At 40.3% G+C, this 21,226-nt stretch overlaps 1 protein-coding gene across 3 annotated transcripts in view; it reads right to left on the bottom strand.

Annotated features, from left to right (window-relative positions):
• Positions 1 to 21,226, bottom strand: part of LOC115217447 (protein phosphatase methylesterase 1) — a 47,995-nt gene that overhangs the window by 16,201 nt on the left and 10,568 nt on the right. The window contains exons 3-8 of one of the 3 annotated variants that reach the window (XM_029787149.2): positions 17,767 to 17,961; positions 10,575 to 10,677; positions 8,628 to 8,720; positions 3,724 to 3,781; positions 2,899 to 2,950; positions 180 to 251 (exon numbers count right to left, since the gene is read on the bottom strand). In XM_029787149.2, the coding sequence (XP_029643009.1) occupies positions 180 to 251; positions 2,899 to 2,950; positions 3,724 to 3,781; positions 8,628 to 8,720; positions 10,575 to 10,677; positions 17,767 to 17,825 (437 nt within the window). In that variant the 5' untranslated portion in view covers positions 17,826 to 17,961. Of the gene's footprint in view, positions 1 to 179; positions 252 to 2,898; positions 2,951 to 3,723; positions 3,782 to 8,627; positions 8,721 to 10,574; positions 10,678 to 17,766; positions 18,245 to 21,226 lie in introns of those variants that run through there. The other 2 variants (XM_036507182.1, XM_036507183.1) reach the window with 2 other exon arrangements.

The following is a 21,226-nucleotide window of genomic DNA, read 5'->3' as shown; positions in this document are numbered from 1 at the left end:
ACCTTGGCAGAATTTGAACTCAGAACATAGCGATGGGCAAAATACCGCTAACCATTACGTCCAGCACACTAACAATTCTGCCTTCCAGCTGGTGGTGGTGGTGGTAGTGGTAATAATAATAATAATAGTAATAGTAATAATAATAATAATAAATTAATAATAATAATAATCCAGCTCACCTGTGACCTATGAGAATAATAGGCGGAGGATTGTCAGTTCCATACATTTCGTTAATTACAGCACCAACATCACTGAAAAAGAAATGATAATGTTTAATTTTGCATCATTTGTAAAGAATTTAAGAATTGGTTTCATAGTTTCTCAACAAAACAGAAAACGTCTCTCAATGATTATTCTTATCTTTCCATAAGTCTTTTTTTTTTCTACTATGCCATGCAGTACTGAAACAAACTTTACATCAGAATCAAATGATGGAACTTCACGTCTGTTACTTCAACTCTTGGTCAAGACACTTAACTCTACTGGGCTTTCAAAGTAACAGTTTTGTATTTAAACCAGCTATAACTGGCTCCAATATTCTGTGTTTAATGTTTTAAAAGTGACCTGATCCAACCTCTCAAACCTCCCTTATAATGTCATTCTAAAAATATACAATCCCATTTTTGAAATCTCAAAGCTATGAGATAATGCACGAATAATTAAAAACAATATGAATAAATAATACAATTCACATTGGAGAAAATAACTCTTTTATTGAATCCTATCCGTCATAATTTTCCGATACAAAAAACAAAATTAATATTACTTTCCTATTACGCAGGAGTGGTGGCTGTATGGTAAAAACTTTACTATGTAGAACAGGTGGCTGCAGTTGAATGCTTATTGTTAAGCTTAAAGTCACAAGAGTTATTACTTGATCGCAGTACATACACACAAAATTGGTACCAGAGAAGATACACTGTGTATTGGTTCTGAGAGACACAAGAAATGCAAAAACTACGAAACAAAAATAAAAATTCAGGGCCTGGCCTCCGTGCCGGTGGTACGTAACAAACACCATCCGATCGTGGCCGTTGCCAGCCTCGCCTGGCCTCCCTGCCAGTGGCACGTAAAAAGCACCATCCGAGCGTGGCCATTCGCCAGCCTCATCTGGCACCTGTGTCGGTGGCATGTAAAAAGCACCCACTACACTCACGGAGTGGTTGGCGTTAGGAAGGGCATCCAGCTGTAGAAAAACTACCAGATCTGACTGGGCCTGGTACAGCCTTCGGGCTTCCCAGACCCCAGTTGAACCATCCAACCCACGCTAGCATGGAAAGTGGACGTTAAACGAAGATGATGATGATGATGATGAGGGAGTAGTTATGGCTTAAATTTGGTACAGATATATTAGGTTCAATGGATTAGAAGTAATAGAATAAGAAGAGGTAGAAAACAAACAGCTCAATCGAGCAGAGTCTGTGAATTTTAACAGAGGAAAGGTTTGTTAAATAAATGCTCTTTTCTGAATGCCGTTTGAGACATGGTTGGTCGTACTACTTTAGATATGAAGGAAAATATTCTATACCTGTGCAAACTGAGATGTTTTAAATGTGAATTACTGCTCGATATTAAAATAAATTTTAGCACTGAGAAGGAAACCAATTATCCTCAATTTAGCTTTGTCAACAGAGGATTTGCAGTTTCCTTGAAAGTTCAAGAGAGATTACTGTGTCCTATAAAACAGCAAGTTGGATTCTTGAAGTTTGGAGCTGAGAAGTGGGATGGTGATGAGTTTTTTCTTTCTATTTTTTTTTTTCTGGAAATAAGTAATGGTTGAAGAGAGAGTGAGCCACAAAGGTTTGTCAATCAATGAGGTTCAATCAGTTTACATCTCCCCAAAGAAGAAATTTCTCACCTTTCCATGGCCAGCTCAACATTACAACCATCTTGTTCAGTTCAAAATCCTTGTTGTATCACTTTGGATGGATCTCACCTGGCAAGAATACATAATCATCTATTGCTAATGTTGCATCTAAGAAAATTAGCTTTATCTATTCAATTCTAACAACCATATCATCATCATCATCGTTTAACATCCGCTTTCCATGCTAGCATGGGTCGGACGGTTTGGCCAGGGTCTGGGAAGCCAGGAGGCTGCACCAGGTTCCAGTCTGATCTGGCAGTGTTTCTACAGCTTGATGCCCTTCCTAACGCCAACCACTGTGAGTGTAGTGGGTGCTTTTTACGTACCAGACGAAGCTGGCAACGGCCACAATCAGTTGGTGCTTTTTACGTGCAAGACAAGGCTGGCAACGGCTACGATTGGTTGGTGCTTTTTACGTGCCACCGGCACTGGCATCACAACTACAATTTCCATTGATTTCGATTCAATTTTACTTTCCTCAACAGGTTTTCGCAAGTAGAGTTTTGTGTCCCAAGAAGGATCTTTCAGAAATCGCAGAAAAAAAAAGATTCATTGATGAACTATGTCTCTATCTACTCTATCTTCAGACTACCTACACAATAAATCAGACGTTATTGTCTCTATTCTACAACTGAAATTGCATATACAGCAAGTTTTACAGCTCAATACCTTTAGAAATAGTCACTTCAAAGACCTCACTACCACCATTTCCTTTACAACCAATACTTACAGCCTAATAATTTGTGTAACATTTACATATTATCATTGTATCTTCTATTTGGGTCCACCACACAACACTCTTATCACTGCTTAGCCACCACAGCAACAAACTACTATCACAATATCTTCATTTCTGTTTCGGATGGCATAGTTTAGAAGGGAGATCAATACGTCTGATATCTTTCCTACACTTTACTCTCATAACAAGTCCAAACAGCAAAAAGATTAATGGGCAGAACAGAAAATCCAGTAACACTTAACAGAAGCAGTTTAACAAATAAGAAATTATTTATAAGTTATTTTAAACTTACCTTGATAATGTTTCACTAGACAAATCAGTGTCATCTTCAGTTACAGAGTCTCCTAAAAGAGCAATAAAATTGTATTTTAAATCTATCATCCTCATCATCGTTTAACGTCTGTTTTCCATGCTAGCCTGGGTTGGATAGTTCGACCGGGGTCTGGAAGCCAGGAGGCTGCACCAGGCTCTAGTCTGATCTGGCAGTGCTTCTACAGCTGGATGCCCTTCCTAACGCCAACCACTCCGTGAGTGTAGTGGGTGCTTTTTACGTGCCACCGGCACAGGGGCCAGAGCAGGCTGGCAAACGTCCACAATCGGTTGGTGCTTTTACATGTCACCAACACGGACGCCAGTCAGGCGGCGCTGGCATCTGCCACGTTCGGACGGTGCTGAGTGGCTGTGTGGTAAGAAGCTTGCTTCCGAACCACATGGTTCCAGTTTCAGTCCAACTGCATGGCACCTTGGGCAAGTGTCTTCTACTTTAGCCTCACGCAGACCAAAGCCTTGTGAGTAGATTTGGTAGGCAGAATCTGAAAGAAGCCCATCATATATATCTATGTGTGTGTGTGTCTCTTTGTATGTGTGTTTGTCCCCTACCACCGGTGTTGGTGTGTTTATGTCCCAGCAACTTAGCAGTTCAGCAAAAGACACTGATAGAATAAGTACCGGGTTTTATAAACCTAAGTAATGGTGGGGGTTGATTCATTGAACTAAAATTCTTCAAGGCAGTGCTCCAGCATGGCCGCAGTCTAATGACTGAAACAAAGAGAAAAGGGAAAAGGAAAATGGGAAATAAATGAACAATGATGAAGAATTATAGAAGATATAAACTCACCATGTCCCCTCAAATCGAGAGCAACACAACGGCAGCTAACAAGTTCACAGAGGGTTGCCTATCAAAATAGAAAGTTTAAGGATGTTCCAATATTAATAATATATATATTTATAAATAAAATCTGCAATCTGGTTATAAAACGAAAACGATGTCCAAGTTGATAGATATTTAAGAATATTGCTGTAAGCAGAGTCTAGTTAAGTACCGTATATCCTCGAGTATAATCCACATTTTTTCCCAAAATTTAAAGATCAAAATCCCTAGTGCGTACTATATATGAGGTTAAAAATGAAAAATATTTTCTAAGCAATGTCCGAGTCTCTATTTGTTGTCTGGCGATGTTTATTCAGACGCATTTTGTGATGTTGGGCGCGAAAATACCTTAAGCTAAGCCTGTGTTACGGAATCACCCGTCGTCGCCCGTCCCGAACGGCTCACACAAGTTCCGCCACGGAGCCCAAAGAGGCGGAGAGAGGAGATACAGATAGATACTGCCACAACCTCAACAGCACAGAGATACAGAGGCACAACCCGAGATACAACCCAAAGAGGCAAGGCAACAACTGGCAACACTGGCTTATATTCAAACAACAGTTTATACGACAATTAATTGCTACACATCAAATACATTTAAGGCAGACATTTAAAGGAAGACATGCACGTGACTACTCAATACATAATACAACAGATCAAAGCATATAACAACATGCATGTAACAATATAACAGTGTTCAGTAACGACACAACAAGTCCAGATCAAATAATGTTCACGATACGTCACAGTCCAATCAGAACACTTCGATACATTATACAATGTTCGTATCACAACAATTCACGTTACAATTCAACAAGTCCTTTACTCAATTCACAATGTTCTTTATCGACTACATCGACAGAGTCCTTCTTTTTCTCTCTTCTTTCTCTTTCTTTTCTTTTACAGTCTCTTTACATCGTGACACAAATCAATGCACAAAACACATACCTTAATTCCTAACTGAATCGCCAGTGTCCCATTCTGCACTCATCTCTTAATACTGCTAAATCCTCTGAATACTCTGCTGATTCCCCTCTGTGCATATTCCAATCGCCCGCTCCTAGGCCTCCTCGCATCCCAGCTCGCTCCCAGGAATTCCAACGCTTGCTCCTTAAATCCAAGGTTCCATCCACTCGCTCTGACCTCCAGAATCCGACTGTCTTCCTCGAGGACCGGCCAGCGACCGCAAGATCCGTCTGTGTTTTTCGACGACCGCTCAACGACTGCCCAGAACCTCACTTCCTTGTCCTGACTTCCACTCCCTCATCTCCCTCTGTTCTACCACCTATAGTCTTTCTATTTGCTATCTGATTCCTTACTCTATCTATATCGCCTACTGTCCCTTAGCCTCTCTATCTGTCCCTTAGTCTTATACTCTATCTCTCTCATGACAGCTCTACCAAACTCTCTGCCTGTCCTTCTCTCCAACTGTCAATACCCTCTTCATCTGCTCTTAGATTCCCTTAATCTGTCCTCCTCTTCACTTCTTCAAGGGGTGCCCAGAGCGACCCCTAATTCACCCGCACAAGGTCACAGGTCATTCCAAAACCCATTAGTCCTCCATTAAACAAAAGACTGTCACTTTTCTACTAGACATGCCGGAACCATAATTCCAATGTGGGTCACCGGGAAATGCACCAGCTAAACCGTAACACCTGAAAGCAATGAAGTCATAAAAGAATCATCCATAACTTGCAGTAAGCAACATTTATTAAACATTATTACTGTTATTTCATCGTTTAATGTCTACTTTCCATGCTAGCATGGGTTGGACGATTTGACTGAGGACTGGCAAACCAGATGGCTGCACCAGACTCCAATCTGATCAGGCAGAGTTTCTACAGCTGGATGCCCTTCCTAACGCCAACCACCCCGAGAGTGTAGTGGGTTCTATTACGTGCCACCAGGAGGGCCAGTCAGGAGGCACAACAGCCATGCTCAAATGGTGCTTTTTACGTGCCACCTGCACAGGAGCCAGTCCAGCGGCACTGGCAATGACCTCGCTCGAATATTTTTTCACGTGCCGCCAGCACAAGTGCCAGTAGGGCGACACAGGTAACGACCATGCTCGAATGGGGCTTTGACATTAAAAAAATATATATTTCTTTACTACCCACAGGGGCTAAACACGGAGGGGACGAACAAGGACAGACAAATGGATTAACTCGATTATATCGACTCTAGTGCGTAACTGGTATTTAATTTATCGACCCCGAAAGGATGAAAGACAAAGTCGACCTCGGCGGAATTTGAACTCGGAACATAACGACAGACGAAATACAGCTATGCATTTCGCCCGGCGTGCTAACGATTCTGCCAGCTCGCCGCCTGACATTAAAAAATATAACTTCATTGGTAATAGAAGCAATGAAAACTTAAACAATTACCAAGACCTTTGTAATGAATAAGAAACAAATTAAAGCAATATATTCTATGCACCTTTTTGCTCTTCGATCTAAAATTCAAATTTCTAATCCTGCTAACAGTGATCTAGGAACGATTATCTCCCTTACAATAACAAGCTGCCAAGACAGACCACTTGCTTCAACGTCGAAAATTATGGAAGGCAACAAGCAGGCAGAATTGTTAGCATGCCAGGCAAAATGCTTAGTGAAATTTCACCCATCGTTACATGCTAAGTTCAAATTCTGCCGAGGTCTCAACTTTGCCTTTCATCCTTTCAAGGTCTTACAAACAATAACTATGAGCACCTTTTCAAACTCCACCTGTCTAACACCTGTGGACATGTTTACAAAGTCAGAAAACAGCTCAGCTCCCATGACTTTCGGAAACATTTTTTCACGCTGAGAGTTGCTGAAGCATGGAACAAATCTGTTGTAGTTGTCGGAATCTGTTGTTGGAGCACTGCATCCTTCAAAACTTCCATGCTTCCTGAGATTCGCCAACACTACACCTGATTTTCTCCCCTCCATACACACGCAAGCATGTATCTGACTCATACATTGTTCACTTCCCAGGCATTTGTACATTACTGCATATGCTTTATATGCACTTTTGACAAGTTGTGGTGCACCTGAGCACTGTATACAATAATTTCATTAAATATTATATATATCTTGACTCATACACTGTTCAGTTTCCTAACTTTTGTACATAATTCTATGTACTGTACATGCACCTTTGATGAGTTGTAGTGCATCTGAGCACTAGACACAATAATTTCATTATTATTATTATTATTATTATTATTATTGGCTTCTGTGCCGGTGGCACGTAAAAGCACCATCCGAATCGTGGCCTATGCCAGCGCCGCCTTGACTGGCTTCCGTGCCGGTGGCACGTAAAATACACCAATCCGATTGTGGCCGTTGCCAGCCTCGCCTGGCACCTGTGCAGGTGGCACATAAAAAGCACCTACTACACTCATGGAGTGGTTGGCGTTAGGAAGGGCATCCAGCTGTAGAAACACTGCCAGATCAGACTGGAGCCTGGTGCAGTCTTCAGGCTTCCCAGATCCCCGGTCAAATCGTCCAACCCATGCTAGCATGGAGAATGGACGTTAAACGATGATGATGATGATTATTATTATTATTTAAGTACCAGTCAAGTACTGGGGTCAATGTAATCAACTTACTCCCTCCTCACACATTTTCAGGCCTTGTGCCTATAGAAGACTGCAAGAAAGGCGGCAAGCTGGCAGGCTCGTAAGCTTGCTGGGCAAAATGCTTAGTGGCATTGCATCTTTCTTTCTGAGTTCAAATTTTACCAAGGTCGACTTTACCTTTCATCTTTTCAGGATCGATAATATACATATTTACATTATTTACATTTGATGGATATTTGTCCTCATCTTGTTTGTTGTTAACACAATGTTTCGGCTGATATACTCTCCAGCCTTCATCAGGTGTCTTGGGGAAATTTCAAACCTGGGTTCTCATTCCTAAGATATTTTTTATTCTTGTTGTTGTTAGTATTATTATTATTATTATTATTATTATTATTATCATTATTCATCGTTTAACATCCGCTTTCCATGCTAGCATGGGTTGGATGATTTGACTGAGGACTGGCGAACCAGATGGCTGCACCAGGCTCCAATCTGATCTAGGAGTGTTTCTACAGCTGGATGTCCTTTCTAATGCCAACCACTCTGAGAGTGTAGTGGGTGCTTTTATGCGCCACCAGCAAAAGGCCCAGTCAGGCAGTACTGGTAATGGCCATGCTCAAATGGTGTTTTTTACGTGCCACCTGCACAGGAGCCAGTCCAGCGGCACTGGCAACGACCTCGCTCGAATGCTTTTTCATGTGCCACCGGCACAAGTGCCAGTAAGGTAACGCTGGTAACGATCACACTTGGATGGTGCTCTTCACTAGCATGGATGCCAGTCATCGAATTTGATTTCGATTTTGATTTCACCTGCCTCAACAGGTCTTCGCAAGCAGAGTTTAGTGTCCAATGAAGGAAAAGTATGCATAAGTCGGTTGGTTACACCCCTGACATAGGCCATGAGGTTATGGTCTCACTTGGCTTGCCGGGTCTTCATAAGCACAACGTATTTCCAAAGGTCTCGTATTCAGGTCACAGCCTGGAACTGAACTTGGAATCTTGGGTTTAGTAGCCTATGCTCTTAATCACTTTGCCATATGCCCATGAGCATATGGTGTAGTAGTTAGTGGAGGTTGGCGGGTATATCAGCTGAGACATTGTGTTAACAACAAACGAGATGACGACAAATATCCGTCAAATGTAAATAATGCACATAATTAATCATCTCTTAAATACAGAACTGAAATACATACCAGTTGAATACTGGGGTTGATGTTATTGACTTATCCCCTTCCCTGAAGTTGCTGGCCAAATTTTGAAACCAATATTGTAAATTAGAGAAATAATTGTGCTGAGTACTTACAGACAAGAGAGCCCAAGATAATCCAGAATACCCTCCTCCATGAAGAAGAAACAAAACTGGTCCTTCTTTTCCGCATTCATATACCCGGAATGTCTGATCAAGTTAAGGGAAAATTTGACATTTGAAATAAGTTGCTAAAAAAGAAAAACATAATTCTTTAACCCTTTAGTGTTCAGATTACTCTGTCAAATATAATGCTTTTTCATTCACATTGTTTTGAATTAATCCTGCATTATCTTGTAGTTCTGAGAATTTGATGAAGTAACTATTCATTTTTAGAATGATATGGTAGGGCTTGTGTGAGAAGCCAGATCTGGATGGTTTGAACATAAAAGCAGTAGAAAATTTGGGCTGGATATGGCCGGTTTAAATGCTAAAGGGTTAAATATTTCACTTAAACACAACAGAATTGATCAAGCATGGAATAAATTACCTACACCGGTTGTCAACTGTCAGGACACTACATCCTTCAAAACTTCCAGGTTTCCTGAAATTCACAAACAGTACACCTGATGCCCCCCGTCTTATTTTTTAAATGACTCAGCCAGTGTTCAATTTTTATGCATTATTCTACGTACTGTTCAAGCTCTTTTGGCTGCTTTTTCTTCTTCTGAGTTGTAGTGCACTTGAACACTAGTGTTGGCTCAATCACTAGTGACATGAACAAGATGAATCTACTCCAAAAAGGAGTATATATGTATATATATGTACATATATGATATATATATATATATGTGTGTGTGTGTATATATATATTCGTCCTTTAATAGGAGTTTTTTTCCACAGATTTCTAATGCCTTTTCATCATTTAGGAGTTTTTAAATCGTATAGGTATGAATGTATGTAAACAAATAATCAATATAAGGCTTAGTTTATTAATCAAGGTTCAATAAATCTCATCAGATAAATGGAATGAAGCAGATTGGATGTTTTTATTTAACAATGCTAGGCAACTGTTTCTGACAAAAAAGGTGATTGGCACCTGTGCTGGTGGCATGTGTACAAAGATTTGAGCGAGGTTGTTGCCAGTACCGCCTGACTGGCCCCCCCCGTGCCGGTGGCACGTAAAAGCACCCACTACACTCTCGGAGTGGTTGGCGTTAGGAAGGGCATCCAGCTGTAGAAATACTGCCAGATCAAGATTGAAGCCTGGTGCAGCCATCTGGTTCGCCAGACCTCAGTCAAATCATCCAACCCATGCTAGCATGGAAAGCGGACGTTAAACGACGATGATGATGATGAAGGCACAGATTCAAGTAGGTTAGACACGCCATAACTTCACAGATAGCAGATAAACTTATGCCGTTGCTGACTGGCAGCCAAAGAGAATGGAAAAGGCCACATGGAAGGCCTCCAATGCCATGGGAAGATTGTTTAGTTAAATGACTTGAGCCAAGATGAAAAAAAAAGGTGCAATCAAGAAATGATTGGAAGCACGTTGCAACCATGGAGGCACAATGGCCCAGTGGTTAGGGCAGCGGACTCGTGGTTGTAGGATCGCGGTTTCGATTCCCAGACCAAGCGTTGTGAGTGTTTATTGAGCGAAAACACCTAAAGCTCCACAAGGCTCCGGCAGGGGGTGGTGGCGATCCCTGCTGTACTCTTTCACCACAACTTTCTCTCACTCTTTCTTCTGTTGGCCTGCTCGCTTAGCCAGCGGGGTGGCGTCATTCGAAGGCTAAAACAATGCGAAGCGCATTGTGACCAGCGATGTGTAACAACATCTGATAGCCCTGTCGGTCACGTGATCACATTGCAACCAGCAGCATATAACAACATCCTACAGTCTGGTCAATACAGATCTTATCTACTCTCTCTTACTCTTCTTACAATAACCTCACCAAAGATATACAATTGTAGAACAAGTGAGACGGTTGTTCACAGCAATAACAAATTCTTGGGGCAACACTGAATTTCAAAATGTTCATGAATTCATGAAAAGGATACATTTTTTCCAACTTCTATATCATGCTTTTTATGATAATATTTGTCCCATGTAGAAGGGGTGTAGTCCCGCTGTCTTGACAGGTTACCTCGACGGTTATTACTCCTGAAATAAGCAACCAAGAAAAATTATCTTACAAACTTAATTTAAAAACATCAGAAAAACATAAGAATTATTTCATGAGACTTTTAATCTATAAAATGGGGTCTACTGAAAATCAAAGTTTAATCTAGATGAGAGAAAAAAAAGACATTATCATCATCATATGACTACAAGAAAATATACAATACACACAATATTTACTTAATCACTTCCATTGTGAGGTTTAAAATTTACTAATTGAAAGGAGTTTGGCCATTTCTTTGTAATTTACCAAAGCTACACATGAACCATGTTACCTTAAAACTATGTTCTCATGGAGGGAAGGAGCTCACTTTTCAACCACATGGTTTCAGGTTCAATCCCACTGCATGGTACTTTGGGTGTCTTCTAGTATAACCCTGGGCTGACCAATGTCTTGTAAGTGAATTCGGGAGATGGAGACTGAGTGGAAGTGAATAGCATGTGTGTGTGTGTGTATGTGTGTGTTTTTATTTCTATTACTGCTTAACAACCAGTATTGGTTTGTTTACATCCCCATAACTTAGTAGTTCACTAAAAGACATTGATAGAATAAGTAATGGATTTAATAATAAGTACTAGGGCTGATGTGTTCAACTAAAGCTTTCAAAGCATTGCCACAGTATGGCCACAATCCAATGACTGAAACAAGTAAAAGATAAAAGATCCACACAGAGGTAAAGGGTCTTCTAGAAAGTCTCAAGCCAGCTGAATTATCTTCCTATTCTTTTCACACACTATGGTTCATTTTGACAGAAGACTGTTAAAATTCCTGAGTAATCATATTCAATTTCCATGGTTAACGTCTTGAATTATCATGATTATAATCTCTTGTTCTGGTGAGCCGTGTGAACCCAGAGGTTTTGTAAATTGTTTGTACATTCTAGTGCAAATAACATTAGTTTATGCGAAAAGAAAGATCTTGGTGACAACTAAAAATATTCACCACTTCAAAGATTTTCTTTTAACTTTCTGCACACAGAAAGGTAAGAATAAATTAATAAACTATCTTCTCTTGGGTCATTGGTAAATGTTTCATGCTTAGAGGTAGCTGTATTACTTCAGAGACCGTACAACTGAAACAACACATATGAGGCCCACACTATCCAATCCATCATTTTACCTCTTGCTTTTTCTCCAATCCTGTTAACTTTTTCATAGTTTAAATTTCCACATTTTCTTTTAATCATTCCTGCAGGAATATTATCAGCGACTATGCATTACCTTTGTCTTTTTATAATGATAAAAAAAATCATCATCACTATTTAACCCTTTCGTTACTGCATTTCTTTAGAGATGCTGGGTTTTTTAAAAATTAATTTTAGATGTAAGGCACTAAAAAGGCACCTTTCAAGTGTGATCGTTACCAGCGTCACCTTACTGGCACTCAAGCCCCATGCTAGTAGGGTATCAAGAGCACCATCCGAGCGTGATCGTTGCCAGAGCGGCTATCTGGCCTCCGTGCATCACCTTACAGGCAGCATCACCTTACGTTACCTTACGTGCATCACCTTACAGGCACCTGTGCTGGTGGCATGTGTAAAAGATTCGAGCGAGGTCATTACCTGTACCGCCTGACTGGCCCCTGTGCTGGTGGCACGTAAAAGCACCCACTACACTCTCAGAGTGGTTGGCGTTAGGAAGGGCATCCAGCTGTAGAAACTCTACCAGATCAAGACTGAAGCCTGGTGCAGCCATCTGGTTCGCCAGCCCTCAGTCAAAATAGTCCAACCCATGCTAGCATGGAAAGCGGACGTTAAACAATGATGATGATGAATTTTAGATATAACAAAGAATTTAGTAAAATAACTTAGTTATCATTCAGCTAGTGTTAGGAACATAAATTGTGACTAAGATTTGGTGGAAGATTTTAATTCAAAACTTATGAAAACCAGACATTTTTACTACAGAGCCAGAGCAGGTTTCGGCCAGGTTGGTATCGAAAGGGTTAAAGTCCATTTTCCATGCTGGCATGGGCTGGACAGTTTGACAGGAGCGAATGAGCTAAAGGACTGTACAAAGCTCTAATGTCTACTTTGGCATGGTTTCTACCGCTAGATGCCCTCCCTAACATCAACCACTTTACAGATTGTACAGCATTTAATCCAGATATATCTCTAATTTTTGGTTGCTTTTGCAATGGTCAAATCCTCTACATTAAATACTTCTGAAGTGCTCATCTTCAAATTATTCTTTTATCTACTTTTCTGGTAAGGTAGCAGCTTCCAAAAACTTACATTACTATTTATTCTATTTATTACTTGGGCACGTAAAAAGCACCAACCAATTGTGGCCGTTGCCAGCCCACCTTGGCACGTAAAAAGCACCCACTACACTCACGGAGTGGTTGGCGTTAGGAAGGGCATCCAGCTGTAGAAACACTGCCAGATCAGACTGGAGCCTGGTTGCAGCCTCCTAGCTTCCCAGACCCCGGTCGAACCATCCGACCCATGCTAGCATGGAAAACAGACGTTATATGATGATGATGATGAATACTGTATACCACACAGAATTCAAGGAGTATGCAGATCAAACAATATGAAGAACAAATAATATGGACCATAAATTAGAGCCCTAGGAAGACCCCATTTCGAACTTATACAGAGACTCAAAATATTCAGTTAATTTTTTAATCTTGACAGTCTCAGCTACATGAGAATGAAATGTTAGAAAAAAGAACACAAAAGGCATAACATGACTACCTCTTTCAATGTTCTAACAGATATTATCATAGAATCAGATTAATTATTAGTTACTACAATTTGGGGAAGAGTTCTGGAAGCATTCCATATAAAGTGGCATTAGAAAATTTGTTCACCATCTGCCAACAATAACACATTGTTCTCAAAGTTACCTGCAGCAACAGTAAATACTTGAACACGTGTCAAGTCATGTGTGTGACCTAGGTATATAGCAATACAGTAATTATAAATGCCATTAGCTCACTAAAGGCTAAACAGAATCAAGACTTGTTGCCCATATTACTTTTCTTCAAAACAACTTGGTAAATGTAGCTGATGGGGGAATTTAAGATTAATACTGAAGATAATTATTCTCATACAACTTTAATAGAAAGAAGGAAATATATGATATAGAAAAAGGAACTGAACAAGAGAAAATATATTTTCTTTTTCTGCTTTTTTCTACCTTTATTACAGCAACCGTCACTAACATACTCTCAACTAACTTGTCTCTCCTTCTCTCCTTACCCATATTTATTTATTTACTAACCACAAGGGGCTAAACATAGAGTGGACAAACAAGGGCAGACAAAGGGATTAAGTCGATTACATCGACCCCAGTACGAAACTGGTACTTTATTTATCGACCGCGAAAGGATGAAAGGCAAAGTCGACCTTGGCGGAATTTGAACTCAGAACGTAACGACAGACGAAATACCGCTAAGCATTTCGTCCGGCGCGCTAACGTTTCTGCCAGCTCGCCGCCTTCATATTGTGGCCACTCTCCACCCAGGTCATACACTAACCAATATGCCCTATCCTTACTCTGTAGAATATCAGACGCCTAAAATTCCCTCCCTGCCCAAAGTTTTCCTGGAGCTATCAACTCATAACAAGTCGTGACAAAAACTAACTAAATCACTCTCACTGATCTCAGAGAACCTACAAAAGTGGCAGATAAAAGATATTATTCTGATAGTTTGGGGGAATGCTTCTCTTTTTAGGTGTTGATTATTAACCATAGCATTAAAATAGTAGAAAAGAATAAAAAGATACTACTACTACTACTATAACCGCTGATCTTTAACCCTAGGTCAGCCTTGATTGAATATAGCTAAGATCAAAGACTTTCTAGCCATAACCATGCCAATCTTGTTTTCAGGAGTAGTGTATCTCGGACTGCATTATTCAATGTGTCCTTCCTTTCTTTAAGATGTGGCCTGAGGGAAATCTGGTTAATACTTCTAGCAGATATATTTCTTTACTACCCACAAGGGGCTAAACACAGAGGGGACAAACAAGGACAGACAAATGGATTAAGTCGATTATATCGACCCCAGTGCGTAACTGGTACTTAATTTATTGACCCCGAAAGGATGAAAGGCAAAGTCGACCTCGGCAGAATTTGAACTCAGATCGCAGCGGCAGACGAAATACCTATTTCTTTATTACCCACAAGGGGCTAAACATAGAGGAGACAAACATGGACAGACATAGGTATTAAGTCGATTATATCGACCCCAGTGCTTAACTGGTACTTAATTTATCGACCCCGAAAGGATGAAAGGCAAAGTCGACCTCGGCGGAATTTGAACTCACAACGTAACGGCAGACGAAATACCGCAAAGCATTTCGCCCGGTGTGCTAACGTTTCTGCCAGCTCGCCTACTTCTAGCAGATAAAACAACCACATAGAACAAAGCTCCCTTTGCTGGCTTGTGGGTTGCGATGTAAGTAATAGCTGCACTAACACAAATGAATAGTTGTTTATTTACTCCTAAAGGGCCTCACGGAGGCGAGGTGGCTGAGTTCCTTTTCAGCATTGGGCCTCATGGGAGCAAAATGGCCGAGCTCATTTCAAGTGTTGGGCTGCAGGGAGGGAATGACCAAGACCTTTGGCATTATGTTGTGCTTGCGAAGACCCATCAAGCCGAGTAAAATCGCAGTTGTGGCAGATACTGGTGTCATCCAAATGGCATCCACCGTGCCAGTGACATGCAAAAGGGTAAATTTTTACCATAAAAAGGGCACGTAAAAAGCACCATCCGTTCATGGCCGTTGCCAGCCTCACCTGGCCCCTATGCCGGTGGCACGTAAAAAGGACCATCCGATCGTGGCCATTTGCCAGCCTCGTCTGGCATCTGTGCCGGTGACACATAAAAAGCACCCACTACTCTCACGGAGTGGTTGGCGTTAGGAAGGGCATCCAGCCGTAGAAACATTGCCAGATCAGACTGGGCCTGGTGCAGCCTTCTGGCTTCCCAGACCCTAGTTGAACCATCCAACCCATGCTAACATAGAAAACGGACGCTAAACGATGATGATGATGAAAAGCACCCACTACACTCTCGGAGTGGTTGGCGCTAGGAAGGGCATCCAGCTGTAGAAAACCATGCCAAATCAGACTGGATCCTGGTGCAGCCTCCAGCGTGCCAACCCAGTCAAACCGTCCAACCCATGCCAGCATGGACAACGGACGTTAAATGATGATGATGTTACTTGTTTCAGTCATTGGACAGCGGCCAAGTTGGGGTACAACTTTGGGTACTACATGAGAACAGTGGTCCCGGTGCACGCACTCGCGAAGTCGCGCATCCGCACTAGCTAGTCATGACTAGTCGATCCTTACTTTGTGTTTTATTTACTTTGTTTAAAAAATTATTTACATTGTGTAAAAAAAATTATTTATTTTGTGTTTTGTTTACTTTGCTAGGTAGTCGTTGTAGGATCGACTAGTCACGACTAGCTAGCGCGGATGCCCGACTACGCGAGTACGCGCACTGGGACTACTGTTCTCATGTAGTACCCAACTTCGAAGGGTTTGTTAAGCAATTCAACCCCAGTACACTTTCGAGTGTATAAAAATCCCACAGGTTTTGAACTCACAACGCAGAGGGACAGAACTGAGTATAAATACTGTATATCGCTCAGCCCCTTATCATTTGTGCCATCAAAATACTTCCAATAACAGCAACAATTAAGAGCTCCACATTTTCCAGAGTAGTTTTATAATGTGTGCTCAATGACTGATAAACATGTATTCAAGGAACGAAAAACAACATTATCTAAATAGGTTTTTCGTCTGGATCTTTTCGGTTTGAACGGCAGTTTTTTCTAGCGGTGTCGTATGAAATTGTCACCCATAATTATGACACTAGTATCGATCTATTGCATTTCAATATGTTTTAGGGTTAGGGTTAGAGTTAGGGGGAAGGGTATCTTTTTTTCTTCACAAATGTAAATAAACCCAATCTGTTTCTTAAACGAGGGACATATTCATACGGCACAGAATGTTTTTTTACCTCAATAGACGTCATTGATTGGTTGAAATTGCAGAAATTGAAGAAAAAAAACAACAACAAATATCTTACAAACTATAGAATTTTCTCAATAAAGCCAAGAGAAAAAGATGATTTATAAACACATTCTACCAGTATACGAAGTTTAAAAGTGTTTAGTTACGTGGAAATTATTTAAAAAAAACTGCCGTTCAAACCGAAAAGATCCTTTCGCCCTAATTATTTATACACACCTACTAATTATCTACATGGGAATATTTTTTATTTTTACATCTTACAGTTAAGGCGTTTAAACAGAATAAAAGATTTTTAAATTTGCAAAATATGTATGGAAGATGATTCGTGCTATAATTCTACGTTTATTAAAAGTTGCGTGTTTTTATTGTATTAATTGATTATTGTTTTCTTAATTATATTTTGAAATCATTTAGCGCAGCTCTTTTCCATTTGCAAGATCCTTAAAGCTAACACTAAAATAAATTCGACATTAGATTTACCTTTTTACCTTAATTGTTTTGGTATTCGTTATTTCAGACAACCAAACTTGAAGAATTCCATTTATTGTTACGAATATTTCGCAAGAAATATTAAGAAATTTCGATATTAAGCTTGGCCTTGTTTAGGTTTTTTGCAAACCAGCAACAACAATTGAAGAATCGGCGATCGCATCATCTCTCACAGAGATTGCGAAAATCTAATCTAAAAATAAGAAGCTTTTTACATTTTGGAAACACAAACCAAAAACCATTTCAGTAACGGAACAAAATGTTAAAATGATTTGAAATATAAAGAAAATGTGTCGCAGATGAAGAATGAAGAAAATATTGGTTTCTGTAGACGCTTCCAAAACGATGCTTTCTTTTCGCTATTGCTTCTCCTATTTCCCTTGTTTTGATTTTAAATATCTAATTTCTAATTAGAAATCTAACGAACTATAAACCTAATTATATTTAATCTGTTTCAACAACCGAAGGGGGGTGGTATTTATGTTTCGAAAACGAAACCAAGTCGTTCGTGGGGGTGAACGATGCAATCGAAGAATTATTATGATGGATGCATGAAAACGATCAAATTTTAAGAAGAGGTTTTCTTACCCATATGAGGTAGAAGGAGGCATTGAAGGCAACTGGTTAGAAAGAACTTGTTTTCTCATGTTTCTCGTTCATAAATTGAGACGAAGTAGATGTCCTTTAAAACTGATACAACCTGCAGACATTTTATTGAATGCAGAAAAGCTGTGACGTCGAAACCAACATTTACTGACGGAACACCATAGTTAGCGAATATTTCTACAAGTTAAATACAATAGAGTTGTTCTTATCTACTATAATGCCAAAAAGAAAATCACTTATTTTTTATAGTAAGTGTTTTTATTCATGCATACAAATTGCAAAAAAAAAAATCTTAACATGAAATTACTTCCCCTAGAAATGAGAGAAAAAAAAAAAGGTCACATTTCAAAGAACCTCGCGTTTTTCTAGTTTGGGTTTCTTGGGCCCCACTTTGCAAAGAAGTCTTCAAGCTGGCATCATACTTAGGTAAATATATGCTCCCTGTTCGTGGGAAACGGAGAGCTGGAAAACTTATTCACAGCCCGAGATTATAAAAAGTCATAGAATAATTTGAATTTTCATTTTTTTTATTTATTATGAAAGCATTTTTCCCGTTAACAAAGAAATAAATATAGAATTTACACAACTACTTAATTTAACATATTGCTTCAGTTTTTATTTGGCCATTGGACTTTTCTAATTTAGCAATTAGCTTGAAATCTTGGTGTTATGAGCGATCTAAATTAATAAATTTCAAGACAGGGTATGCTGAAGGCTTAATAACTCCCAACATTTCAACAAACTCTGCTTAATTCTAACAGCTAAGACATCGGCACGGGGGACAGCTTGTTGCTCTGGCAACGATCACGCTTGTATGGTACTCTTGGCGAGCTGGCAGAAACGTTAGCACGCCGGGTGAAATGCTTGGCCGTATTTCGTCTGCAGTTACGTTCTGAGTTCAAATTCCGCCGAGGTCGACTTTGCCTTTCATCCTTTCGGGGTCGATAAATTAAGTACCAGTTACGCACTGGGCTTGATATAGTCGACTTAATACCTATGTCTGTCCTTGTTTGTCCCCTCTGTGTGTAGCCCCTTGTGGGTAGTAAAGAAATAGGTACTCTTAACGAATGGTCTACTTAGTTTAAATGTAGCGGGAAAATTCACTTGAACTGGAAAATATTATTGGCTTACAATGCTAAATTTCATTCAGTATTGACAACAACCTATCCTGAGAGAGGATTTTCTCTTGTTTGTTAAAATCCTGGAAATTAATTAAGCATAAAGTTAAGCCCACGAAAAACCAGCCTTGTGTTAAGGGTAGTAATAACTATAGAAGCTAAATTCTTTATACTCAAAGACATTAGAATAAGTGAAGCCACTGAAATGGGATCATAAATTTTGGATGAAGAATTTAGTTATACCACTGGACATCACAAAACGTACAACATTCAGTCAAGAAATCCATAACTGTATATTTAAGTTTAACTGAGAATAGTTAAAATGAAATAAACTACAATCTAATCTGCATCTATATATAGGAGTGGCTGTGTGATAAGTAGCTTGCTTACCAACCACATGGTTCCGGGTTCAGTCCCACTGCGTGGCACCTTGGGCAAGTGTCTTCTACTATTGCCCCAGGCCGACCAAAGCCTTGTGAGTGGATTTGGTAGACGGAAACTGAAAGAAGCCCGTCGTATATATGTATATATATATGTATGTGTGCATATGTTTGTCCCCCACAACATCGCTTGACAACCGATGCTGGTGTGTTTACGTGCCCGTAACTTAGTGGTTCGGCAAAAGGGACCGATGGAATAAGTACTAGGCTTACAGAGAATAAGCATGGCCACAGTCAAATGACTGAAACAAGTAAAAGAGTAAAAGAATACACACACACACACATATATATATATTTATATATATATATATATTTCAAGGAAACTAATGACAGCTTGCATTGGCAACAATTAGTCAACAGAATTGAGCATTCACTCTGGCAACACCCTACCACTACCATCTTATCTTTTTCCCAGTTACTCTCACCTACCCTTTATAATGCAGAGTAGCCATGTATCTTCTCTATAGCACAAAAGCTGCATGTGTCCCTCTATCATATTTTAAGCTCTCAACATCTTTAGCAACCTCCCCTTCTCAAATACTTCCCTTCACTTAGTCAAAATGTCAGTAGCACAAGAAAAGCACCCAACTATAGAAACCATGCCAAAGCTGATACTGGAGTTTGACGCAACCCTGCGACCCACCAGACCCAGTCAAACCCTACAACCCATGCCAGCATGGAAAATGGATGTTAAATTATGATGATAAGAATAGTTGATAGGAAAGTTGAATAAGTTCAGTTGCTGTGATATGCATAGAATTTAATATTTCAGGCCTTGCTCTTCTTCTGAGAGACATCATCATCATCGTTTAACGTCCGCTTTCCATGCTAGCATGGGTTGGACGATAAGACTGAGGACTGGTGAACCAGAAGGTTGCACCAGGCTCCAATCTGATCTGGCAGAGTTTCTACAGCTGGATGCCCTTCCTAACGCCAACCACTCTGAGTGTAGTGGGTGCTTTTATGTGCCACCGGCACGAGGGCCAGTCAAGCGACACTGGCAACAATCTCACTCACGACAGGCTTCTTCCAGTTTCCATCTACCAAATTCATTCACAAGGCTTTGGAAGGCCCGAGGCTATAGTAGAAGACACTTGCCCAAGGTGCCACACAGTGGGACTGAACCCAGGGCCATGTGGTTGGTAAGCAAGCTACTTACCACACAGCCACTCCTGCGCCAGAACAGAGAAAAGCCCATGTGATGATGTCATTTTCTCTCTTTCCCTGATAAGGCTTGAAACTTGGACTCTACACTTCTCACAGCAAACTGATTTGTCCAGTTCTCCTACATTCTGTTCAGACTACTGTTAAATAAAATTGCATGTTTAAATAGGCATTCTTTGCTCTCGTCTGGCTTAGATAATCTTATCCTAAGTCATATTGGTTACTACAATCTCTGGTGGCATGTGAAAAACGTGATGGCGTCTCATATGAAGTCTATAAATATTGCTACACTTGATTCCTGTGAGAGATGAAAAGTGGAACGGCTATTGGGAGGTGACTGCAGATTTACCAGGGTGCCAGTGATTCTTTCCCATCCCAATTACGAAAAAACCAGATATTTTGATGTGGTGTGAAAGAAGGAAAGTTGTAAATCTAGTCGAGTTAACGGCTCCTCATGAAGATAATATGGACGCCGCTCAGGCTCGAAAGATTGACCGTTATGTAAACCTCCTTGAGGAATGTGAAGACGCAGGCTGGAAAGCGGAACATTTTCCAATCGAAGTCGGATGTAGAGAGTTCGTTGGACACATTGTGAGACAACTGTTGTTATCATTAGGCCTAACTCATCGTAAAGTCAATACCACCATGACTGATATCCAATCTACAGTGGAGAAGGCACTGGATTTGGTTAAAAAGAGACGATGAGCGATGGCTAGAAGT

This window comes from Octopus sinensis, linkage group LG11, assembly GCF_006345805.1.
Source record: "Octopus sinensis linkage group LG11, ASM634580v1, whole genome shotgun sequence".
Lineage (NCBI taxonomy): Eukaryota > Metazoa > Mollusca > Cephalopoda > Octopoda > Octopodidae > Octopus > Octopus sinensis.
This window is presented reverse-complemented; position numbering and strand designations above follow the sequence as displayed.